Source organism: Aptenodytes patagonicus, chromosome W (assembly GCF_965638725.1).
Source record: "Aptenodytes patagonicus chromosome W, bAptPat1.pri.cur, whole genome shotgun sequence".
NCBI lineage: Eukaryota > Metazoa > Chordata > Aves > Sphenisciformes > Spheniscidae > Aptenodytes > Aptenodytes patagonicus.
In genome coordinates, this window is record NC_134981.1 from 22,185,729 (window position 1) to 22,212,772 (window position 27,044).

General features: G+C 38.8%; 1 protein-coding gene across 1 annotated transcript in view; it reads right to left on the bottom strand.

Moving 5' to 3' along the window:
- Nucleotides 1–3,221: 3,221 nt before the first annotated feature.
- The window catches only part of LOC143171939 (guanine nucleotide-binding protein G(q) subunit alpha), a 152,450-nt gene continuing 128,627 nt past the window's right edge, over nucleotides 3,222–27,044 (bottom strand). The window contains exons 6-7 of the mRNA XM_076361125.1: nucleotides 12,651–12,804; nucleotides 3,222–7,939 (exon numbers count right to left, since the gene is read on the bottom strand). Of these exons, the coding sequence (XP_076217240.1) occupies nucleotides 7,749–7,939; nucleotides 12,651–12,804 (345 nt within the window). The 3' untranslated portion in view covers nucleotides 3,222–7,748. The remainder of the gene's footprint in view (nucleotides 7,940–12,650; nucleotides 12,805–27,044) is intronic.

Here is a 27,044-nt window from a genome sequence, read left to right on the forward strand (position 1 = left end):
TATTGATTTATGTGTTAAAACAAAAGATTGTTAGGCAAGGGAAGTATCCAATTTAATTAAGTATACATCTGGCCTTTTGCCCCACAATAATACTCAGGTTGCTTAACTTAAGTAAGTTCAGATAAAACAGTGAAATTCCAAAGTATTTGAATAAAAACCTTAATCATAGATTTTACACTTCAGTCATTGTCTTAACCTAAAGTAAATCAGGTCTTATCAGTAACTGTGAAGGTTTGCCTTCCATATTCTCCTAAGACACGCTGAGAAAAGCAGCAATCAAGATATTGATACGCAATGTTATTCCAACTTTCTAAAAACAGCATTTAGAATAAAACAAATATTCTACAGCATGTGATAACCAATTAATAACCTCTAGTATACAATAATCAAACTTTTGAGCACATTTAACTGGCAATTGTTAAGAGACTCCAAATAGTTAATCTGGAGATAAATGGAATTTTATTTATAGGGAGAGAGTGATTTTTCTTTATAATAAATGTATAGAAGTGCAACATCTTAAATATTTACTGCAAGCAAGTCATCTTTTTTGTGTTAGCATCATATAAAGTAATTTTATGTAATAACATATCTCTGCAAGAATACAATTGAACATATTGAATTAATGCATTTCTTCAGTTGAGTGGCAGTCTTTGATCATTGAAATAGCCACCTCATACAGGACTGTGGAAAAAAAAGCAAATTTTCAGTAACATTTTGGCAAATACAATTCTCTATTGACAGCGTGAAATGACAAATTAAAATGGGTAATTTTGGCCCAATTTGGCCCACATTAGCCCACTGTATGCTTCAGTGGATTGTATAATAACTATTTTGTTAGAGTAGTTTTGTTTTCTAAAATGTGTGTCCACATGGGAACTGCCCCCAATTACCAGAACTTTCTGATCCTATTCTCAGTCACAATTTATCTTTCATTTAGCCAGTATAAACAGTGCTGTAATTATTACTAGAACTGAATCTGATATGTCAAGCAACCTTCTCTTTATGACAAACAGCATAAAGGAAAGATATAGAAAAATAATCAGAGGAAAATGGTAGAAGGAAGATGACAGAAGACTAAGCAAGAAGCTCTGGTATTCTTCAGCTGTACTACACTTCATCAATTGTTCAGTTTTAGAAGACCAATTTACACTTAATTCAGAAGGATCAGAAAGTATTCCAGAAAGTACATACATAGAGCAGTACTGTAAAAATATTTTCCTTACATGGCAGGAAGCAATTAATCAGTGTGATAGACAAGTGTGAAGGGAGAAGGAAGGAGTGTTTTGGCCAAGGAGACAGTAAACCTTGAATGTCATGCGCAGTGACATGGCATTTTTAATATCTTCAGAAGGAAGACTTTTTTTCTTTTTAAGATCTTACTGGAAATAAACTGGAACTCATTTTTTTTTCTGTGAGACAAATGAAAGCCCAATTCTTATACTTTTCCATTCCTAAAACCAAGCATGACTTGGCTTCAGTCTGAATATAGTTGGTTTTAGTCCATATTTACACAAACTTGTTATTCTTGCAGGGGAGCAGAAAAGAGTTTTTCTTGTCCTACCATTTTTTTAAAGGCTTTTTTTTCTGAATAAAAATTAAATCAAGACCTTTCAAAGTGAAAAGGGCAATCCTCCCAAGCCAGAATACCTAGTAGCCCATGAAGTGCTTAAAATGAGGGGTTTAGATACTACTTACTGTTCATGGAAATTTCAGGATTATGTTTTAAGAGGAGGGTAGTCTTACTCCTTGTTTTCTAACTTGTAAGCCTTTCTTTTGGCCACACACTTCTACCTCTTCCTTTTAGTCAGCTTGGCACTTGTCTGAACCACTGATTAGCCAAACTGGCTCAAAAAATGGAAAATTAGAGTACTAAACTAGCCAAGCAAGAAGAGCAGAAATGAGTGGGGTTGTTTTCACCCAGTTTACTGGCTTACCAAGTATCAAGGGCCGACACAAGGGAGAGGGAAAGCACCATGTAGCTGAGACCCAGGAACTGAGGAGGAATTAGAGGGTGGTTCATTTTGGCAGCAATGAGCTATGAAATTGGTTCAGCTGCTTTGTGAAACTTCACTGTCACTGATACCAGAAGTGTTCATGAGGAGCAGGCAACTGCATATTTTGTGGCAGATGAAGCTTTCTCTGTTTACAAATACTCTGAAACTCCTAGGTGTTTGGGACAGTATAGTACAAAATGGTTTGGCAATCAGGTCATATGATCATAGTATGTGATGTAAGTTTATGTCACAACTATGCACAATTTATCACATAAATACAGTTTCTACATCTATTTCACATATCTAAATTTCACAACTTGCACTTGTATTTTTGTTGATGTTATTCTCACTGAGACATAAAGGTAAAATAAATCCTTCCTCACTGATCCCTCTCCTTTACATTCTGCAACAGGAAAGAAAAATAAATAGCAATTCACTGAAGTCCTTACTTAGGCAAATTATTTGTATTCCAAGAATCTTATTTAAATTGTTGCAATCACATAATAGAGAACAAAGTCATTTTTGCAAGTGGCCTGAAATTCTGTTTCTTCAGTGGTAAAGATGTGAGATCCAATGATTGTTGTTCAAGTATGAGCCAGAATCCTGAAAAGCAACATGTAGGCATCTTTGTGTTATTCCTATCATCACTTAGGCAATCAAAAAGATCAAAGAAACAGTCTGCTCTTGCAGTACTACTGCAATCATGCAAAACACTTAAGAAATTCCCTTAGCCTACAAATTCTGAAAGTTTTCTATTAATAAAGACATAGATTATTATTTCTTTTCCCCATGCTTCTGAGTTTCTGTTGTACACAAGCCAAAAAAATCTTTAGTAATAATGTCAAATAACTGTATTCACTGTACTGAACCTTAAATGTTTTGAACTTTCTGACTGTAATAAAGATATTCAGGAAATGTTAATATATGGACAATGAGGACAGAGCATGTATAATTAAAAAAATAATCACTGGAATAATACATCTATACAATATTTATCATAAGAAACATTTTGGGAGAACAAGAAGCCCAAATATATTTCAGAAAAGCTAAATGTCAAAGAATGAAGATACTATAGTACAAAGTTATGGCCAAAAATACTGTATTTTTAACCAGCAAGATTTCTGAGGAGCAGTATTTATGCATTAGTTTTTTCAACAAAAAAACCCCCACCCTATTTCTGTCCCCCAAACAATAGACAATACATGCATTTAAATGACACTTTAAGAATAGCAAATATGATCTTTATTTTTTTAAACACTGCAAATTAAAAAATGTATCTGACCCCCCCCAATATATTGGTCAAATAAGGATTTCCTGCAGCATGATAAATAAGGAATCCAGCAATAGACTTCAGCTTAGACCATCTTTTGAGAGGAAAAAAAAAACCACCACAAAACCAGCTTTAGAATAAGATTGATCTGGTTGAATTCTCTTGCATTTTTGACACTATCTTCAACATCAACTTTGCCCAAACAATTCTTCTATTCCTTTCTTTCCTGCAGCATGGCTACTGTGAAAAAGCTTGAGTGAAAGTTACAGTAAAATCCCCGTAACTAGATAAATAATGACCCTCAATGGATTACTGATTACATGGAAATGTTTGTTTTGATTGATACAACTCAAAATATTACGGGTAAAAAAAAGCCAAAAAAAAAAAGAGGAGATATCAGTGGTTCTTATCAAACCAAAGCACATTGTTTTTCAAGATCTCTACTAAACTAACAAATTGGACAGGGACATATGACCTTAGTTGTTTATGTCTGAAGAAGGACTGTATCTACAAAAGTGTGAATGTCTAAAATAGCCATTAAATATCTACAACAGGCCATTTTAATTTCCTAACTTGTGACAGTCTCTCCAAAACATATTTACTTTATTGGTTTCTTAACTAGAGGTAGGTCATTTGTAGACCTTGTTAATATACTGTGCACACTTCATTAGTTTACTAATGTAATGCAGGATAATCATGCACAGAGCTCCAAGAACAACAGCACATATAATAAATTATTTGGGCATTTTTTTTTTTCATGTGGGTTAAATGTCTTTGTTTTCTCCTATTATTTCATTATTTTGTGAAGAATGCATAACAAGGGAAGGGGCATTAGGTTGAGTAATCTGAAAGTCTTTTGCATCTTACAACCAAAAGCTCGCAGTCTAGCAATGTCTTCATATGCAGCCCTTTTACCCCCTTTTAAAGTTTTTGCAAATCATGCAGTCAGTTCTGACTGATAGCCAGCATAAAGTCTCTTCTCCACTTTCAAACTCAAAAAAGTGTTTCACAATCATGTGGCAGTATGATTAAAAATTACAGTTCATACATCTTGAAAATCCAAAGAGTCTGAATTATAAAAAGTAAACTGCCCTTATAGCTTCATCATCCTATATATGTCAGGACAGTGCCAGTTACTTAGTGAAAAAAGCAAGTTTAAGGTTTCTGTAAAACACATATTACAGCTTTCTTGTACTAGTGAACACCTAGAATACACAGGTTCCCAAGATGTTTTCCTTCCCTCCTCTCCCATTTATGACATTCAATGAAATCACATAATTTTGGCAAAGTTAAAAGGGTTTCTGTCTTGTTTTTGCCTTCAGCTTCATGTTAGAGGCACATACTTCTGGACTCAAGCACTATAATGCATAGTGGAAATCGCCAATTAAAACAGCAACAGCAACGGAATATATTGCAAGTGGGAACAGCTGTGTCATTTAAAAAGGAAATGTTTTTGTAAACACTGTCACACTGCAATGCTGTGTTAGGTGATTCATGTAAGGCTTGCATTAGCATGCTGAATATATATTTTTTCAGAATATGCTCAAATGATCTAAACATTGCCACAGGTTCAACTCAATTAAAATATACCAGAAGTAGCCGTGGCACACACTCTTGAGTTTTGCAATCACAATATATCTATAAAGCATGAGTAAACTTTTGTTTTGTTTTTATACAAAACTTAAAACCCCATTCCCCCCCCCGGTATCCCATAACAAACCAAACCAAACCCCAAACCTTCATTAGACACCACTGGCTTTTTTTTTTTTTTTCCTACAGTTCTATTTATATCACTAAATCCAAGGTGGCCAATGTATTCCCAGGTTAAAAGAAGGGATATTATCACGCACTCTAGAGTCAACAGTGGAAACAGAAGATTTGTTATGTTTATAAGCAAGATCAGGACCAATTTTATAATGACATACATAACAAGAATAACTGTTCTGATCATGTATTTAGAATGTCAGTGTCACTTTTTATAACCTATAACTACCTGATTTAGTTTTATTAAATAAAATTCTTTAACTCCTTAAAATTGTTAACACTAGCGACTTTGTTGTTGTTAGATCTAAGGTTTCTGTAATTTCTGAAATAATGTTTAACTGATCTGATGTTCTGTATTTTTTCATTATATTTTTAGGGAAATAGCATATACCCATTAGTACTTATGTTCAATGGTTTGAAATATCTCTAAATTCACTTTTCTAATAAAGGCTATTAGAAAGGTAAAATTAACCAAAGTTGAATCTGCCAAATACAAATTCATATTTAAGAGCTTATGTTCCAATCCTAGATATAATGGCATAAATTCTTCCAACAAAAACGGTTTCTACATCTGTATAAAGCCCTGACAAGATTTAAGCATTGTTTTGATTATGAATGTCCTCTGCGTGTCTCCAATTTACTTTTACTCAGGAATGTACAAATGATTTTATACAGCACAATGCTAGTACCACTCTGTACTATAATAAGTTTTTTTTGCTTTTTAAATAAAAACAACAAATCCCTAGTCAGAAATAAACTGACATAATTTACATTCTTCTCTTTAAAAAGTAAATAAAATAACATTATTTAAAATGTGAATTAGCTGTAAGACATACGGTACAATTACATAGATACATATCAACACAGCACATTCAATTTGCCAAAAATTAATGATTACAAAGCCAATATGGATGCTGCCATATATATATATATATGTACAATGATTATAGCATTCATAATTGCACTATACCTACAACCAGTTTTCAATTATAAGGTGTTTTATGAGGGAGCAAAAAATAGCAACTGTTCTTATTGTTGTTTTGGAGTTGGGAGGGTTAAGGATGAAAAACATCTCATTAGTATTTATTGTTAACTTTGTTACTCAACTAATAAGTCTTTCTTTTTCCACCTCTCCTCTGCTGCCGAGAGGCAGCAATTTCTGTGCTAAGTGCACTCTAGTGCTACTTGGCATTGTAGATAATCAATCCAATTACGTCTGACCTCCAAGTTCTCTGTAGCTTGCTAGCAATCATGCACCTGGTCAAAAAAACACCTTTCAACCTAAGCTGCTCATCAAAGTGTGCTACATTTTTGTTGTTAAAAATTTGCACGTTTAAATTTCAAGAGTGATTTTTCTCACCATTTCATTTACATTAATAAATCTTTCTAAAGAACATCAAGAGAGGCTATTTTGCATGAAGCCTATCAAATGTCTGTGAATCGGTTAAGAGGCAACCTTATCAAGAAAGGTTCCTGAATGTGATCACTCATCAATAATTTCATGCTGTACAAAGGTGCTTTGATATTATTACAGAAAACATTGTATGCAATCTCATGCCATCTCTGACATAAGGAGAGTTAAACCATCTTCTATACATGTATACCTAGTAGCATATTCACTCACACTGTTGGCATTAGAAAATGGAACACTTTCTAAAAAAAGGGAACATATGAGCTGAAACTATGTTTGTTTATCATTTGGCAGTTGACTCAATCAGGTCAGTTCCCAATCCATCAGTTTGGCATTTCAATCAGTATCTTATGTTTCAAAAGTATTGGTTTTATAAAAAGCCAGATTTGGCAAGATTTTATACAACAAAAATATTTTTTTACTGTGGAAAAACACACTTTAAAAAAGCTCTAACTTAAGAAAAAATGCACACAGCTGAAAAAAAAAAAACAACCACCACTGTTTCAGGCTGTAGCCACCGGGGAAAATGTAGTGTCCATGACATTTCTGTTTGGCATTTGTGAATAAAGAAAAGAGAAAATAATGGCACATGGCAATTAAAAAGAGATTCTATGATATTCCATGAACATCCCAGGTTTGTGTCTTTAATTATTTCATTACTGTCTTCTATGCATCTTTCTGAACTGTGAAAGTATGGTTAAATTCTAAATCCATACACAACTATTTCTATTTTGCAATCCCAATATTATAGCCTCAGAAGTGAAAACACAGTCAAGAATTTAAAAATCACACTACTTTTGATCCTTCAGAGAAAGTACATTCTGTAAAATTTGAATGACTGATAACTTCAGTTCTGATGATAGCATTTTTCCTGACCAAATCACGCAACAGAAAATATTTTACCAAGGAATGCAACTGGGAAAATGGCCATTGTACCTTTAAAAACATAAGGGGGGGAGGAAGGAGGGAGAGAGAAAGGGTCAGGAAAAGAGGAAACCAGCTTGATTTTGCTTCAATAGCAAAAACCTGTTATCCTTTGTGAGTGTACGACTGAGAATTTAAAACACATTGAGTCACAAGGTTTTGCCTAAAAAATAAGAAAATGTACTGTGAATGTACTTCAGCATCTTTTGTTTTTCCTCCATATAGTTTAAATAAAATCATAATATTAATGAAAAACTCTGTGGACATTCACAGAGTCCAGGCCAGCAATAAATTAGTATTATGCAATTTTTTTTCACAGATAATACAGTCCTCTTGTGTATCTTGAATCACACAAAGGTGGTCTTGGAGGGCCTCCTAGGCACAGTTAGACCAGGTTGTACTCCTTCAGGTTTAACTGTAGGATTGTGTCCTTGACAGCAGCAAAGACGAAGCGTATATTCTCTGTGTCTGTAGCACATGTGAAGTGGGAGTAGATAATTTTGTCACTGTCTGGATTCAGGTCTACAAACATCTTCAAGATGAACTCTCGTGCCGCTTGTGCATCCCGTTGTGGTCCTGATAATTAAGAAGAGAAAGTCAGTTTTTCCTAAAGTCAATTCAATATTTGAGCTTCTTTAGGAGGGGAACCTTAGGAGCAGAAAACAGAAGAAAGACTCAGTCTGTGATCCTCATATAAGAGAAGAAGGGAAAATTTTTACTAATAAATACTACCATATACTATTTTTTCCCAGTAGGAACCATTAAAAAATAAAAATGGAAGGAAATTCCAGAAGTTGATCATGCAAGAGCTGTTCTTTTCCTGCTGACTATCCTCTTTCTTCCATAAGATGTTTAAAATGGAGAGATGAAATTGATGATCTATAACCACACAAAATGAACAACAGAAGAAATAGTTGCTTTATACTAATAAATATTTTAAAAAATTAATAGAATTGGCCCATTTTCAGTCTATATCTACTATATTTAAACTATACTTAAGTACGTTCTTTTAAAATGTAGCATAATCAAGTTACATCCTAAACTGGTCTGATACTGTCTCCAATAGAATTTCATTTACTTTAGTGATAATAAAATATAAATGCTTGCTAGTTGAAGCTGTTCAATTGCAAAAAGTTAATGTTCTAACAAAACAATTATCTAAATTATATATAACAATCCTATTAAATCTAAATTAAGTCTGTAGTTCTCAGAAGACCGCAAAGTCTATGTAACCAAACTGCATGTTCTGCTTTACACAAGACAGAAGGCAAAATAATGACTTCCAATCTAGAACAGTGAGGATTCGTTCATGTTCACAGCCAAAAGAGCAGCACAGAAGCAGGAACATTACCCACAAGCTATTGTTTTCCTATACTGCAATTCTGTTCCAGTGCAATTTTCATAGGCCATTATTCCCTTGCCCTCCTGTTTCTGCAATGTGGGTTTCTACAGAACATGTATGTTTGCTGTTCCTCCTCCTCCTATCTTCTCATTAGTCCTGGTCTTGTTACATGACAATATAAATACCAGCGCTCAGCTGTTATATAGTTCTGTCCTTCAGTGGTTATAAAATCTGTACTTAGGGGGGTAGCATGTACCCGCATAACTTTCAGTAACTGCACAATAAAACTTATTTTTAATACTTAAATACAATTGCAAACATTTCTAATTTGGATAACTGCAAAAATTAGGTAGCAAAGGAAGCACAGAAGAGAAATCATATGCTTTCTGATATTTATTGGTTGCAAAGCCTTGTGGAAGGACAACATGATTCTGCAATATCCTGGTGTATGCACATGAATATATATGTATGTATATATAGACACATACACAGACTACGCATTTGCTGAGATGTAGAGAAGAACATGTAAACAGATAATAAGTTCTCTGAGGTAGGACAGAGAGGACTATTCAAAATTTTTAAAATTTCTAAACAACATATTCTAGCTTTTAGCTTCAGCACATATTCTATAGAAACAGCAGCAACAATAAATTTCACTACTATTTTTTTTTACTCTTAATAAGTTTAAATATTTGTAAAGGAGACTCCTAGACTTTCAAAGACAATGATTTCTTCAAAATAAGCCATTTATTGTTTTAATCAACTTCCTAGAATTTTGTTAACTGTTTTACAGTGGGTAGACACAGGTAGGGTTGTCCCTCTCTCAAAATCTACTGCACTATTCAAAGCCTGTATCCAAATTTTGCTTGCCTAATAACATGTCTGCTGATTATCATGTAATTTAAATTTTTTTTTGACTGGAGTTCAAGTACAGAAAACTGAGGTTAAAAAGAAAGTTTGCCACCTCAGGAATTTAGAAAAAAGGGAATGAGCCAATGTTAGATTTACAATGCTAAGTGGTTATGATCTAAATAATCTTGGAAAAGAATTATAATACAAATCAGTAGGTTTCTTGTCCATTCCTCCCTATTTAGCAGTCTTCAAAGGGTCTCTCTATATGATAGTCAAGTCCTATATAAAAAGTACTACAATTTGGCTCCTGTGGATAGACATTTTTCTCTTCTTGCCTTCTCAAGCGTGGCCCCTTTTTGTCTTTTCCCCTCTCCCAGCTCTTCATTCCAGTCTGTGAGTCAGTCTTTTAGTATTAGCTGTGAAAGCATACCTTCATGTGATACTCTGACCCTTGAGCACGTCTCAGTCTCTCATTGTTATGACATACTGTGCAGTACAACTGCTTAGTTTAATCAGTCCAATTTGCCATCCTGGTTACCAATCAAACCATAACCTTGTCTAAGGGGTTAAGTCCAGCAAGATCTGCAGAATTAGTCAGACGCTTAAAGACTTTCAGGTCTGGCCTACTGGTTACGGCCCTACTGGTCCATAACCTTCTTTTGTTTCCCTTACCCATGGCAAAGGAGAAGAGGGTTTCTCTGAGCTGACTGAAAACCTGATAACCTTCTATGATGAAATGACTGGCTTGGCAGATGAAGGGAAAGCAGTGGCTATTGTCTACCTAGACTTCAGTAAGGCTTTTGACATTATCTCCCATAAGATCCTCATAGGGAAGCTGATGAAGTATGTGCTGGATGAGCAGACAGTGAGGGGGGATTGAAAACTGGCTGAATGGCTGGGATCAGAGGGTGGTGATCAGCAGCGCAAAGTCTAGTTGGAGGCTAGTAACTAGGGGTGTACCTCAGGGGTCAATACTGGGTCCGATCCTGTTTAACATCTTCTTTAATGATCTGGATGATGGAGCAGAGTGTACCATCAGCAAGTTTGCTGATGACATAAAACTGGGAAGAGTGGCTGCCATTCAGACAGACCTTGACAGGATGGAGAAATGGGCTGACCGGAACCTCATACAGTTCAACAAAGGGAAGTGCCAAGTCCTGCACCTGAGGAAGAACAAGCCCAGGCACCAATATATGCTGGGGGCCACCCAGCTGGAAAGCAGCTTGGCAGAAAAGGACCTGGGGGTCCTGGTGGACATCAAGTTCAACATGAGCCAGCAATGTGCCCTTGCTACAAAGAAGGCTAATGGTATCCTGGGCTGCATTAGGAAGAGTGTTGCCAGCTGGTCGAGGGAGGTGATCCTTCCCCTCTACTCAGCACTGGTGAGGCCACACCTGGAGTCCTGTGTCCAGTTCTAGGCTCCTCAGTACAAGAGAGAAATGGAGCTACAGTAAAGGGCCACAAAGATGATTAAGGGACTGGAGGAAAGGCTGAGAAACCTGGAATTGTTTACCCTAAAGAAGAGAAGGTTCAGGCGAGGATCTCATCAATGTGTACAAATACCTGAAGGAAGGGTATAAAAAAGATGGGCCAGGCTCTTGTTGATGGTGCCCAGTGACAGGAGAAGAGGCAATGGGAACAAGCTGAAACACAGGAGTTTCTGCCTGAACATCAGGAAACCCTTTTTTACTGTGAGGGTGACCGAACACTAGAATAAGTTGCCCAGAGAAGTTGTGGAGTTTCCCTCTTTGGAAATATTCAAAAGCTGTCTGGACATGGTCCTGGGCAACTGGCTCTAGGTGGCCCTGCTTGAGAAGGGGGGTTGGACCAGATGACTTCCAGAGGTCCCTTCCAACCTCAACCATTCTGTGTGAATTTTGTCTGTTTTTTTCTGGACAAGCATTTAACACAGGTGTATCTCCACTTGAGTGATGATAACAGAAGGGCCCATAGGGCCTTCTCACCTGTAGGATGTCGTCTAGGGCACCTGTCACACTTGTAACTTGAAAGGACAAGAATATTTTCTATTCAACTGCCAGTTCTCTTCTGTATAGTACTAAACTTACACTGACTCATAAATAAGTATGGTCTGATCCTGCAGGCTGTTCACTGTGAACACATCCTTTCCTCTCAAACAGGAAAATACTGTAACTTTTTCCTTTTATCACTCTCTAGTTTTGAAAATGAGCGATTTAATCTTTTTTGTAGCTTTTGAATCTGCTTTTCACTCTCTGGTGAGACAAAAAAGATGTTATTGTATGAATTTGATTTTTTTCTCTGTTACCAAAGCCTCCACTCAGTTACCTTAGAATACCTAACTTATCACCTCAGGAGAAATTTCTGAAAGTACAGAAACAGATAATGTTTTCTGGGACAAGCACATTAAACTTCACATAAGTAACATAAAATTAAAATAAAGGAAACAAAAAAGAAATGGTATAATGAAAGGGTGGGAGGACTGATACTGGTTTCTCTGACAGCCGCAGCGAATTTATGACACTACTGTTTAGATATCCAGCCTTCAACAAAAATACAACAACAAAAAACAAACAAAAAAACCAAAACAAAAAATTAAAAAAAGAAGAGTATGTGAGACACTGTGTAAAAATGAGAAATGTATTTTTATGTAATTTTAGCTTTATACTTCAGTTCAAACCCTCACCCCAAATTATGAACAAGGACAGAATAAGGTCCATTGCTAATACTATGTTACTCATCTACAATCAATAATTTCACATGAAAGGTACTGCCATCCTATTCACAATTAATGGAGGTATAAAATGAAATCCTAGCAATCTAGAAAATCCCACAAGACTTCAGTGACTTTAAAAATTTGGAGTATTAAAAATTGCTATTTTTAATCATTTTTTCTTTTTCATACAATTTTTAAAAAAACATGACCAGCAAGTCATTCAACTACAAACTAACCATTTGGTGTACTAAGTACAATTTGTAAAGAAGAAAATGGGTGTAATGAAGAATGGGTGATAATCTTTGTCCTAAGAACCTCTAAGCAAAATATGGGCAAAGCTATTACATTTTTTCATTACCGCAGTGTAAATGGGGCATGAGCTCTGGTGGCAATATACTTACCATCATACTCTGGGAAATAATCAACTAAATGGGAGTACATAATTTTCTCCTCTAAGAGATCCTTTTTATTTAAGAACAGAATGACCGAAGAATTCTGGAACCATGGATATGTGATAATTGTCCTAAAGAGTGCTTTGCTTTCTTCCATTCGATTCTGGAATAAAAAAAGAGAGACGAATTTATGTGGTTGTGAAAATAATTTTTTTAATTTTTTAAATCAATCCATGCAATTCCATTTTATTTGATAAACAGATCCATTTCATGTTTTCCACCTTCTTACCAAAATGCAAGATTTAACTGATTCATTTACAATTCATAGGTAAGTGGTAAATTAAATATGCAGGCAGTTTCCTTTTGCAAACTCAATGACAGAAGCATAATTATTCTTTAAAACACAGGTCACGGACATGATAGCTGTAACAGGTACTGTTGTAAATACTGACTATGCACAGTTATGATCAGCCAACAAATTCGTGGGTACTGAAATGCATGTGGTTCAAGGCAGAGACAAGTGTACAACAAGACATAACAACCAAGTTTTAAGAACCTTATTTATTTTATATGACTTTCCTGAACTTTAAATGCAAGTAATCTTTAATTTTATGAAAGAGATCAGCTTTAAAATAGTTCCAGGTAAATCTGGAATTTACTCATTGATAACCTGAGAATATTTCCCCAAATCAAAGGCTTATGACATAAAATCTTACAAATGGTAAATTTGTTTCTAACATCATTGGGTTAGCCTTTACTTTAATTGCTTAATTGCTCCTGAAAAGCATTTTGCATTAGAGTGGAAATATAAGTAAGTGAAGCATACAGTTCTGTTTGTAAGGGCCTTCTGACACTGTAAAATTCTGTTGTGTTTTGATACAATTATGAAGAACTGTTAGGCTGACATGATGCAGTTAATACAAAGTCAGAACAACTTGAGTTTGGGACCAGGAAGTAACTATACTTCTTGCTTTATTTGGAAAACTCTAAGGCAGGCCTGATTAGCTATCTATGGAAGATTTTTTTACGAGCTGCCTCCTGAAAAAACCAGTTTCACCACCAAACAGGCCTCCAGAGAACAAAATGAAGGAAGTGAATCCTGCAGATTCTGCTGTTCCTGAGCCATAGAACCACAAAAGCATAGAATCATTTAGGTTGGAAAAGACCCTTAAGATCATGATGTCCAACCATTAACCTAACACTGCCAAGTCCACCACTAAACCATGTCCCTAAGCACCACGTCTACACGTCTTTTAAATACCTCCAGGGATGGGGACTCAACCACTTCACTGGGCAGCCTGTTCCAATGCTTGACAATCCTTTCAGTGAAGAAATTCTTCCTAATATCCAATCTAAACCTCCCCTGGCACAACTTGAGGCCGTTTCCTCTCGTCCTATCGCTAGTTACTTGGGAGAAGAGACCAACACCCACCTCGCTACAACCTCCTTTCAGGTACTTGTAGAGCGCGATGAGGTCTCCCCTCAGCCTCCTTTTCTCCAGGCTAAACAACCCCAGTTCCCTCAGCCACTCCTCATAAGACTTGTTCTCCAGACCCTTCACCAGCTTCGTTGCTCTTCTTTGGATGCGTTCCAGCACCTCAATGTCTTTCTTGTAGTGAGGGGCCCAAAACCGAATACAGTAGTCGAGATGTAGTCTCACCAGTACAGGGGGAATGATCATTTCCCTAGTCCTGCTGGCCACACTATTTCTGATACAGGCCAGGATGCTGTTGGCTGCCTTGGCCACCTGGGCATGCTGCCGGCTCATATTCAGCCAGCTGTCAACCAACACCCCCAGGTCCTTTTCTGCCAAGCAGCTTTACAGCCACTCTTCCCCAAGCCTGTAGCGCTGCATGGGGTTGTTGTGGCCGAAGTGCAGGACCCGGCACTTGGCCTTGTTGAATCTCATACAGTTGGCCTCGGCCCATCGATCCAGCCTGTCCAGGTCCTTCTGCAGAGCCTTCCTACCCTCGAGCAGATCAACACTCCCGCCCAACTTGGTGTCATCTGCAAACTTCCTGAGGGTGCACTCGATCCCCTCATCCAGATCATTGATAAAGATATTGAACAAGACCGGCCCCAATACTGAGCCTGGGGAACACCACTTGTGACCGGCCGCCAACTGGATTTAACTCCATTCACCACAACTCTCTGGGCTGGCCGGCCAGCCAGTTTTTTACCCAGCGAACAGTGCACCCGTCCAAGCCATGAGCAGCCAGTTTCTCCAGGAGAATGCTGTGGGAAACGGTGTCAAAGGCTTTACTAAAGTCCAGGTAAACAACATCCACAGCCTTTCCCTCGTCCACTAGGCGGGTCACCTGGTCATAGAAGGAGATCAGGTTAGGCAAGCAGGACCTGCCTTTCCTAAACCCATGCTGACTGGGCCTGATCACCTGGTTGGCCTGTATGTGCCGTGTGATGGCACTCAAGATGAACCGCTCCATAATCTTCCCTGGCACCGAGGTCAGGCTGACAGGCCTGTAGTTCCCCGGATCCTCCTTCCAGCCCTTCTTGTAGATGGGCGTCACATTTGCTAACCTCCAGTCGACTGGGACCTCCCCGGTTAGCCAGGACTGCTGATAAATGATTGAAAGTGGCTTGGCGAGCACTTCTGCCAGCTCCCTCAGTACCCTTGGGTGGATCCCATCCGGCCCCATGGACTTGTGTGTGTCTAAGTGGTGTAGCAGGTCACTAACCATTTCCCCTTGGATTGTGGGGGCTTCATTCTGCTCCCCGTCCCTGTCTTCCAGCTCAGGGGGCTGGGTACCCCAAGAACAACTGGTCTTACTATTAAAGACTGAGGCCAAGAAGGCATTAAGTACCTCAGCCTTTTCCTCAGCCTTTGTCACTATGTTTCCCCCCGCATCCAATAAAGGATGGAGATTCTCCTTAGCCCTCCTTTTGTTGTGAATGTATGCAACATTCTGTCAGAAAACTCAGTTTTGCTATAAGTGTATTTTCAGTTATATTAATTTACATTTTAGTGACCTGCATAAGAATGGAAAATAGGAACTCTAAAAAAACCCCACCACCTAAAAAATTCAATTTTGTAAAAGTTGATAGTTTAGTTAACTTGTATCACCACAGAATCTTCAAGCAATTTATTAAACTTTACAGCATGTTGGAGTGGTGAGTGAAAGTAAATAGGCAAATTTATAGATGGAGAAACTAAGGCAGGGAAGTATAATCTTTGCTTTTTTGCAATCAGTTGCATTGATTTCAGTGGTGCAAGAATTTCATTCAAAAAGGAGAAAAACTGAAATATCAACAGAGCTGAGCATAAAACATAAGTCCTTAGGTTAATTGTTAAAGCAAAATCGCGAGCATTCCTTTAATAACTTTATAATATGTAGTCCTAATAACAATCATAGTTAAAACTCGAGTCAGAGGAGCAGAAAAAATGAGGGGATACATGCCCTAAATTCACACAGGTTTTTTTTTTACCATTTTTGTTTTCTGTGTTATTTTTTTTTTACTGCCATGAACTACACTCACAGTATGGACAGTAGTACCTCTAACTATTAAGGTGTGAGAAAATAAAATACCTAACATGGTCTAAAGACAAGAGCATACCTGTATCTTCTCCTGATGTATAGTCTTAGCAATAATAAATCCTGTAGGATCTAACTCTTTCATTCCATCCCTGTAATTGCTACCTTCACATGAGTGGTCTTTCCAAAACTGAGCCCCTCCTTAGGAAGTAAATAAAAATGTTTACCAGTTGCCTGAATTAAGGGAGATCTCATTGGCTTTTTCCCTTTCCCTGTTGTTATAAGGAAGGTAGACAGGATCTGTCTAGTTTAGCGGGACAACCAGGGGATCCGGCCTAGCCAGCACGGATTCATGAGAGGCAGGTCCTGCTTGACCAACCTGATCTCCTTCTATGACCAGGTGACCCGCCTAGTGGGTGAGGGAAAGGCTGTGGATGTGGTCTACCTGGACTTCAGCAAGGCCTTTGACACCGTCTCCCACAGCATTCTCCTAGAGAAGCTGGCGGCTCACGGCTTAGACAGGTGTACTCTGCGCTGGGTCAAAAACTGGCTGGACGGCCGGGCCCAGAGAGTTGTGGTGAATGGAGTTCAATCCAGTTGGCGGCTGGTCACGAGCGGTGTTCCCCAGGGCTCAGTTTTGGGGCTGGTCTTGTTCAATATCTTTATCAATGATCTGGATGAGGGGACCGAGTGCACCCTCAGGAAGTTTGCAGATGACACCAAGTTGGGCGGGAGTGTTGATCTGCTCGAGGGTAGGAAGGCTCTGCAGAGGGACCTGGACAGGCAGGATCGATGGGCCCAGGCCAACTGTATGAGGTTCAACAAGGCCAAGTGCCGGGTCCTGCACTTTGGCCACAACAACCCCATGCAGCGCTACAGGCTTGGGGAAGAGTGGCTGGAAAGCTGCCTGGCAGAAAAGGACCTGGGGGTGCTGGTTGACAGCCGGCTGAACATGAGCCGGCAGTGTGCCCAGGCGGCCAAGAAGGCCAATGGCATCCTGGCCTGTATCAGAAATAGTGTGGCCAGCAGGAGTAGGGAAGTGATCGTGCCCCTGTACTCGGCCCTGGTGAGGCCGCACCTCGACTACTGTGTTCAGTTTTGGGCCCCTCACTACAAGAAGGACGTCGAGGTGCTGGAGCGTGTCCAGAGAAGGGCAACGAGGCTGGTGAAGGGTCTGGAGAACAAGTCTTATGAGGAGTGGCTGAGGGAACTGGGGTTGTTTAGCCTGGAGAAAAGGAGGCTGAGGGGAGACATCATCGCTCTCTACAAGTACCTGAAAGGAGGTTGTAGCGAGGTGGGTGTTGGTCTCTTCTCCCAAGTAACTAGCGATAGGATGAGAGGAAATGGCCTCAAGTTGTGCCAGGGGAGGTTTAGATTGGATGTAAGGAAAAATTTCTTTACTGAAAGAGTGGTTAAACATTGGAACAGGCTGCCCAGGGAAGTGGTTGAGTCCCCATCCCTGGAGGTATTTAAAAGACGAGTAGATGAGGCACTTAGGGACATGGTTTAGTGGGTGGTGGTGTTGGGTTGACGGTTGGACTCGATGATCTTAGAGGTCTTTTCCAACCTTAATGATTCTATGATTCTATTCTATGATTCTATGATCTCATTAAACACATATTAAACTCTCAGCAGTTTTTAAAAACTGTCCCAAAAGCCATCACTGTAAACCTGAATTTAAAATGTATCATTATGAAAAACTATTAGCCTCTGGCTTGTATTGAAAGGCCCACATGAATAAAACCTTTTGCTTTTTGTAGTTTCTGTTTGATAGAATCAGAAATTTTAAAAGAAAGCAAAGGCATAACAAAAGAAGCAGAGAGATGAAATGTTATAGCTTAAATACTAATAGAATACTAATAGAAAGTAATGGACTTTTTAGGAAAATATTACAATTTGAATTTCTGAGTTTAAGGACTGTTTTTGTTAAACTTGTCACTCATATTTAGAATGAGGAGCAAGTGCAGTAAATTTATTTTGGGGTAGCTGATAAATATCCAACTTAAGCCTCAAGCATAAATATTAGGAGAATTAATTTCTTACTGTTATTAATTCCTTATTATTATTCCTGGGCAACCTGCTCTAGCTGACCATGGTTGAACAGAGAGGTTGGACTAGATGATCTAAAGAGGCCCCTTCCAACTTCAAGCATTCTGTGATTCTGTAATATGTAAACAATCTGGATTCAGCAAAGTACTTAAGCCTAATTCTAACTATAAATATGCGTGTAGTTCTGCAAAACTACTCCTTTGCTTATCATTAGGCATAAGTCAAGAGAGAAATTGTGCTGTAAGCTGTTAGGAATTGAGTAGGAAAATATCATCATGTGCTCTGTTATTGCTGAGTAGCTCTTCCCAAGAGGGAACCTCCTACATTCTTTGCACTAAGATACTGGGACACTTAAATTTGGAGAAAAATTTTCCCTTTATTTCACCAGAAATTACTCATTATAAAATTAGGAATGGTAATTTACAGTTTATTTCCAGAATCAGACTTATACAATACTACTACTCCTACCCAATACACATGCAGAGTTTGACTACATGGGTGGCTTCAGAGTAAGGGTTAGGTCTATCAGTGGTAAAACGCTGCAGTTAGATGAGAGCAGTTACTTTTATAACCTAAGAGAACATAGAGAGCATGACTGTGTGTACAGCAGCAGGGATGGTGCTGCATTGCTGAGACCATTAGGCACCATAGAACAAGTAACAGCCACATATTTAATCCATTTAAATGTAAACACCTGTAAGTACTCACACTTTCACACATCTCCCACTGAAATGACAGCAGGGTATTATCCCAGAAGCATTAGCTGAAAAGGAACCTCTGGAGCCCATCTAGAACCATAGAATCATAGAATCATTAAGGTTGGAAAAGACCCTTAAGATCATCGAGTCCAACCATCGACCCAACACCACTATGCCCACTAAACCATGTCCCTAAGCACCTCATCTACACATCTCTTAAATACTTCCAGGGATGGTGACTCAACCACTTCCCTGGGCAGCCTGTTCCAATGTTTAACCACTCTTTCAGTAAAGAAATTTTTCCTCACGTCCAATCTAAACCTCCCCTGGCGCAACTTGAGGCCATTTCCTCTCGTCCTATCACTAGTTACTTGGGAGAAGAGACCAACACCCACCTCGCTACAACCTCCTTTCAGGTAGTTGTAGAGAGCGATGAGGTCTCCCCTCAGCCTCCTTTTCTCCAGGCTAAACAACCCCAGTTCCCTCAGCCACTCCTCATAAGACTTGTTCTCCAGACCCTTCACCAGCCTCGTTGCCCTTCTCTGGACACGCTCCAGCACCTCAACAACCTTCTTGTAGTGAGGGGCCCAAAACTGAACACAGTAGTCGAGGTGCGGCCTCACCAGGGCACGAGTACCACGAGTACCACGAGTACAGGGGCACGATCACTTCCCTACTCCTGCTGGCCACACTATTTCTGATACAGGCCAGGATGCCATTGGCCTTCTTGGCCGCCTGGGCACACTGCCGGCTCACGTTCAGCCGGCCATCAACCAGCACCCCCAGGTCCTTTTCTGCCAGGCAGCTTTCCAGCCACTCTTCCCCAAGCCTGTAGCGCTGCATGGGGTTGTTGTGGCCAAAGTGCAGGACCCAGCACTTGGCCTTGTTGAACCTCATACAATTGGTCTGGGCCCATCGATCCTGCCTGTCCAGGTCCCTCTGCAGAGCCTTCCTACCCTCGAGCAGATCAACACTCCCGCCCAACTTGGTGTCATCTGCAAACTTCCTGAGGGTGCACTCGATCCCCTCATCCAGATCATTGATAAAGATATTAAACAGAACTGGCCCCAAAACTGAGCCCTGGGGAACACCGCTCGTGACCGGCCGCCAACTGGATGTAACTCCATTCACCACAACTCTCTGGGCCTGGCCGTCCAGCCAGTTTTTGACCCAGCGCAGAGTACACCTGTCTAAGCCGTGAGCCGCCAGCTTCTCTAGGAGAATGCTGTGGGAGACGGTGTCAAAGGCCTTGCTGAAGTCCAGGAAGACCACATCCACAGCCTTTCCCTCACCCACTAGGCGGGTCACCTGGTCATAGAAGGAGATCAGGTTGGTCAAGCAGGACCTGCCTCTCATGAACCCGTGCTGGCTAGGCCTGATCCCCTGGTTGTCCCGCTCATGCCTTGTGAGCGCCCTCAAGATGAACCGCTCCATAATCTTCCCCGGCACCGAGGTCAGGCTGACAGGCCTGTAGTTCCCCGGATCCTCCTTCCGGCCCTTCTTGTAGATGGGCGTCACATTTGCTAACCTCCAGTCGTCCGGGACCTCCCCCATTAACCAGGACTGCTGATAAATGATGGAGAGTGGCTTGGCGAGCTCCTCTGCCAGCTCCCTCAGCACTCTTGGGTGGATCCCATCCGGCCCCATAGACTTTTGAGCATCCAGGTGGCGTAGCAGGTCATTGACTGCTTCCTCTTGGATTATGGGGGGTTCATCCTGCTCGCCGTCCCTGTCTTCCAGCTCGGGGGGCCGAGTACCCTGAGGATAACTGGTCTGCCTGTTAAAGACTGAGGAAAAGAAGGCATTAAGTACCTCAGCCTTTTCCTCATCCTCGGTGACAATGTTCCCCCCCGCATCCAATAAAGGACGGAGATTCTCCTTGGCTCTCTTCTTGTCATTAATATATTTGTAAAAACATTTTTTGTTGTCTTTAATGACAGCGGCCAGATTGCGTTCTAGCTGGGCTTTTGCCTTTCTCATTTCCTCTCTGCACGACCTAACAAGATCCCTGTACTCTTCTTGAGTTGCCTGCCCCTTCTTCCACAATTGGTAAACTTGTCCATCTAGTCCAGCCTTTCGCTCAAGTAGGGTTATTGGCAACACGAGACCAAGTCAGTCATGGCTTTGTCTAGGCAAGTCCTCCAAGGATGGAGATTTCACCACCTCTCTGGGTTCCCTTTTCCAGTGCTAAACTAACCTCCAAGGGAAAACTTTCCTACAAACACATTAACTAAACTAGCTGTGTATACAGCTAAAGAAATATGAACTAGTTCTGGAAATAGGGATGGGATAACAAGGCATATAGGGCAAGTCCTGCATTGGGGATCTGACCTTATATCAGATGCAATGTGAAGGAAGCCTTGCCAAACCAAGCAAGACAGCATGGCTCTTTGAAGAGAGGGCAGGAGCAGTGGGGAAGCAGGCAGTATTTAATAGCTCATTCAAGCACTAGCTCTCATTTTATGAGCCAGCTCTACCTCACCAAACTGCTTCCAGCAAAAGCCTATTTCAGCTGCAATGGAAAAGGCTGCAGACAGAAACTTGTGAATAACTAATGTACAGAAATGTGCAGCTTGGAGTTGGCTCAAGGCCTCAGTGGCTGACAGCCTTTCACAGCAGTCATGCCAGCCTTCACAGCAACCTCCCTTTGACAGCAGCAACAGCTTATTGTGGTCTCCCTAGCTCTCTAGGTACCTGGCATAAGGAAAATGAGCAGCAGAACCACCGTTTTTACCATCTCCCAAGATCTCTGTTGCTCTGGAAAAATCTGCAATTACTTCAATTACTTTTGCAATTACAGAAATAATATAATTGGCATAATTTATAATAGTTTGGCTCTAACAAGTCAAATTCTGAGAAATAGCTGAAAAGGGCTAAAAAAGCATTTAAAATCTGTATCAACTGGTATCCAGTGAAGGGAAAAGCAGCATTTCTCAGCTAATAAAAATAGTGCTCCAAGAGAAAGGACTGGGTACAATATTAATCTGGAACAATACAGAAGCAGTAGTGGATTATTTCACCCATAACTAAATGTCTTTATGATTGACTAGAGTGGCATCTAGTTGACATGCTGTTACATATAAACAAAAAAAATGTAGTTATTTTTTCCTCAAAAATTATTAATAATTTAAATAGGTTCTGTTAACAAAATTAGGATTTCATAGATTTTGAGGGATTGAATTTCATTGAAATGATGAGAGATAAGGTGGTGAGGTAAACAAAGATGCATTTTTTAATGATGAACTTGTGCTGTGTATATATCTATGTGTGCTGGGTTAGCCTTGGCTAGCAGCCAAACTGCCACCCAGCCACTCTCTCACTCCCCTGCCCCCAGCGGGATGGCAGGAAGAAAACAGAAAGAACTGGAACAAGAAAGCTTGGGGGTTGAGATAAAGATAGGGAGATCAGTTACCAATTACCATCGCAGGCAAAACAGACTCGACTTGGGGAAATTTAACTTAATTTATTGCCAATTAAATATTTAATTACTGACTCAGGTAGTGGGAAAGAAAAGACAAACATTAAAACAAGAGCATTCCTCCCCACTTTCCCAGGCTCAACTTCACTCCTCTTCAGACTCTTCAACTCCGCACCCACCCCCAAGCGGCACAATGGGGATGGGAGTGAGGGTTATGGTCTGTACATAGCATTTTCTCTCTGTTGCTCCTTCCTTCTCACACTTTTCCTCTGCTCCAGCGTGGGTTCTCCATGGGCTGCAGTCCTTCAGGAATATCTGCTCCAATGTAGGTTTTCCACGGACTGCAGTTCCTTCAAGAATATCCATCTGCTCTGGGGTGGGTTCTCCAAAGGCTGCAGTGAATATCTGCTCTACCATTGAGCTCCTGCTCTGACCTTGGTGTTCCCTCTGCTGTTTCTCACTCTTTTTGTTCCCTCCTCCTCTCTCCATCCAGCATTTTTTTTTTTTACCCTTTCTTAAATATGTTATCACAGAGGCACCACAAACTTTGCTGATTGGCTCAGCTTTGGCCTGCAGTGGGGCCGTTGGAGAGCCAACTGGAACCAGCTGTGTTTGGCACAGGGTAGCCTCTTACCTCTTCCCACAGAAGCAGCCTTCCCCTCCCCACTACCAAAACCTTGCCATGTACACCCAGTACACTGTTTATGCTGGTAAGAGATGGTTATCTGAGTGAAAGACGATTCAGTCAGAGATAACTGCAGATGAAGAGGGGGTACTGACACAAGAGAGCTTCAGCCCCCCCACCCCCAAAGATCACAAAGCAGGGGTTAATATTTCTGAAATTATTTAGCATCACAATGATGCACTCCATTATTTGACCTGACAAAAGTTTGTGCATTTGAGTCTTTTTTTCTGTTGGAAAGTCTATATTAATTAGGAATATCTCCATTCTCCAAGTAAGACTTACAGCAATTATTTAAGTAGCAGCACTTACTGGCTGCACAGAAAGACCCTGTAGCATATTCCTTGGCTTGAAATATAATAGGGCTGCTACATGTAAGGTTGGGAAATAAGAGGAAATCAGGTAAGTGCCAAGTCCTCCACTATGTAAAAAAGTAAATACAGTTTCAAAACTGGAAACACTTTAATTTTTTGCCATCAGTATGAAATATAATCATGCAGCTATAACTAGCTTTCTGAGAGAGAATTGTAATGGTTGTACAAACCGTTGTATTGTGATGAATAACTCAAATGCGGTAAGAGACTACTTTAAACACATACAGAGCTCAGGAATGATTCCTTTATTCTCTTCACTTGTTTTAATCTTTCTGCAGACCAGCCTGATGAAAAGAACTGCTGGTAGAAGACTGGGAAGACATCTCTGTAGCTGAGAACTGTATTTTTAAATCACCTTAAAGAAGAACTCTAACCTCTCCAACAACTTAAAGTTGCAACATTCAAAATATATTACAATTTTATGTATCCATAAGAGGGACAGACAGATCAAATGACAGCTGAAATCCACTGAAATAAATTTGTTCAACGACTGTTAAATCACAAAAATATTGTCCAAAAATGTGATCCAAACAGTGGTCAAAGAACATGGTCCAAACATTGCTGCCAAATTACTTTTTAAATAAAAAATGGCTGTTAAACTGTTTTTTGATGAAATATCATGAATGCTGGAATAAACAGTTTTTTATAAATACCCACATATTTTTGAGAAAAACAGGTGAAAATCTTTTAAAATAAAATTGTCGATGAAAAGGGCCCTTTTCTGGTCAGTTTTGACACTGGTTACTGAAAAAAAAGTGGCCATCTTCTTTGTCAGCAATCACGGCCAATAGTAACATTTACCAGTAACATTTACATCTGCAAATGGGTGTATGATAATTCAAACTTCCATTTCCATTATGAACCATCCATTTTAACACAGAGGAACAAGCTCTAGCTCTTCGTTATGCAAATGCTTCTTAGTATTAATACTTTAGATTCAAAAGGTTTTTTATCTACAGAAAAAAAGAAAATATCTATATGGATGTGTGTGAACATGCATGAACAGATATAATACATACAGCAAATAATTTTGGCACAGAAGATAACTGTTATTTTCTCTAGTTTCCAAATAAACAATGAGTTCTGGAGTTTTTATTTCCCATGGAAATAATATTTTAATTCTATCTGGGAGTTCATATTATTCCTCTGCTCCATGCCCAATTGTTCTGGACTGCTGAACACTGATGGAAAAAACAGGCAACTAAATGTTTTACATGTTTTTTTACACAATGCAGAAAAAAAAGTGCTCTGATCTCAACATTGTTTTCCTTCAGCCTTCGTGGTAAGCCATGTAGGACTAGCCTGTGAATAAGGAACTCAAAGTGCTGGAAGAAAAGTGGAAACATGCCTAGATGTGAACAGAAAGATAGTTCTTATGTAAAAATGAAATACATTCATTGGATAATTGTCTCCATGAAGAATGAAAGTATTCTGAACTCTGTGGCCTCATGTAATTTCATATTTTTGGCCGACATCAAAAGAAAGTACGACTGGAACATTGCACCAATTTGTCAGAGCACACTGATGAATGCTACAGAAGTTCCATCTAGACTTTGGATACTCATCTATTTTACAGATGTATTTTGTCCAGATTCAAAACATGAGCATATAGGCCTGCATCTACATACCTGTATACAAGCACAAATGAATACACACTAAAAATACCTATCCTGTATTCATGTATTTCATGTAATTTTAATACAACAGACTTTAATTTGATTATTTTTTAACAATCCAAACAACTTTAATCTATTCTACCTAGGACAACTTAAGGATAACAGTTTCCTATATTCCTATTGTTTTAAAACACTAAAAATTTTAGTTGCAGCTAAACTGAATAATTTATTAAGATGCAATATGACCTTTAGAACCTAAACAAAAGCTTAAAAAAAGGAGCAACACTCTTTATTTGAAAAGAACCTTTTCCTTCTCTAATTAATTAGAACCAATAATGTAAACAACTCTCTTAAGAGGATTACAAATTACCTGTTTGAATAGGACATATAAATGAATTAGACCTTAAAAATAAAGATGATTAGTTCTATTTGTTTTGTTACTCAGTCAGTGAAAACCTCCTATGAAATATAAGCTTTTAAAATTCTATTAATGTTAATATTTTAAGATGTCTGTTTCAACAAAGAAAGAGACATTTCAATGATTCTTTTATATGTGGTTTCATTTATCAATGAAAAGAAATTGCTTAACAAGTAAAATAATGGAGAAAATATTGTTTTCCTAAGGCATAAAGATAGATCTATGATATATGTGTGTATATATAGGATACATATTATGTATATATAGGGCACTAGTGAAATTCCTTACTCAAAAGTCAAAGTGGAAAAAATATTACAGTTCTAAATACTAGTGAAATTTATCTCCAATCCTGTTACAAACTCACATTTTACAATCATATTTTATATATATATATTTAACCAGAATATATTAACTCTGACCAAAATGATTTAAACTGGCAATTCTTTCCCAATTATTTTGGCCAATGGATGTTCTGCTTTACTTCTAAAAATCATCTTTTATCAATGAATATTTTATGCCATCCATTGCCTCTGTAGCTTTTCAGTCTCCAATGATATCTCGGAAAATACTTTTGATTTTTGATAGCTTAAAAAATTTCAGAATTTCATTTATCCTATTATAAATTTATCAGTGTTTAATCCATTAATTTAGCTGAACTGAGGAAATCATGTCCTAAGTGTCTTTTCTATTTTCCCCTGGGAATACACACAAAAAAAGATCCCTCTATATAAAAAGCCCACACTTTTATAGACCACCATAGACCTACAGAAGTTATATGAAATCATGTAACTCTTAGACTTTTAGCATGTTAACATGGAAAAGTCATTTGTCCAAGCATCAATAAATACCATTCTTTGTTTTGCCATTCCTATTAGTACTAGCTACTTAACGAGCTCTGCAAAGGTCATGAAAATCTCTTTTCTATGAACCCAGATTTTAAAACTATACTCTGCTGTCTCTAGTCCACTAGATTACTAGTTCTCCTGGAAAACTGGAACTCATTTCTGTATTTATTGCCCTGAAACCATGAGATTTTATATATTTAGAAGAGCTACCTGTGATCCATGTTTGAATGCAGCTTATCCTGGAATATGGAATAATAATATACTTTATGTAGGAAAAATCCTTTATTTAAGGAAAGAAATTGATTTAAATAAATTTATTTAAAAGTAAGTTTAACTTATTTAAAATTTAACTTATTAAAAAAAAAGTTCTAAACTCTGCTTTTTGATAAAACTGCAAGTTTCTCCAGATCCACTGGTATAACTCAGGGAAAATTTGACCTATAGGACATCATAAATTTATCAAAGAGCTGATCCCTTCATTTTTCCTCTCACTACTATTCTGTCAGACTTTTCTGGAAAAGTGAAAAGGTCAAACACATATGATAATTTAACTTATGTTTCCCTTCATCACATCATATCAGACTGAGGGAAGATTTACTTAATTTACAGTACTAATAATGTAATGAATATATTATGTCATCTGGATCAAATTTTGTCCTCATTTCCACCAACGAATCTAGATAGACTTACTGTATTATTTAAGGGCAGAATTTGGAACACCTAAGTATCTGCCCTTTTATACTCATTTAAGAAGAGAGAGGCATTTCAAATCTGTACACCATCTGAAATTTTTGAAAGAGATGTTTAAATAT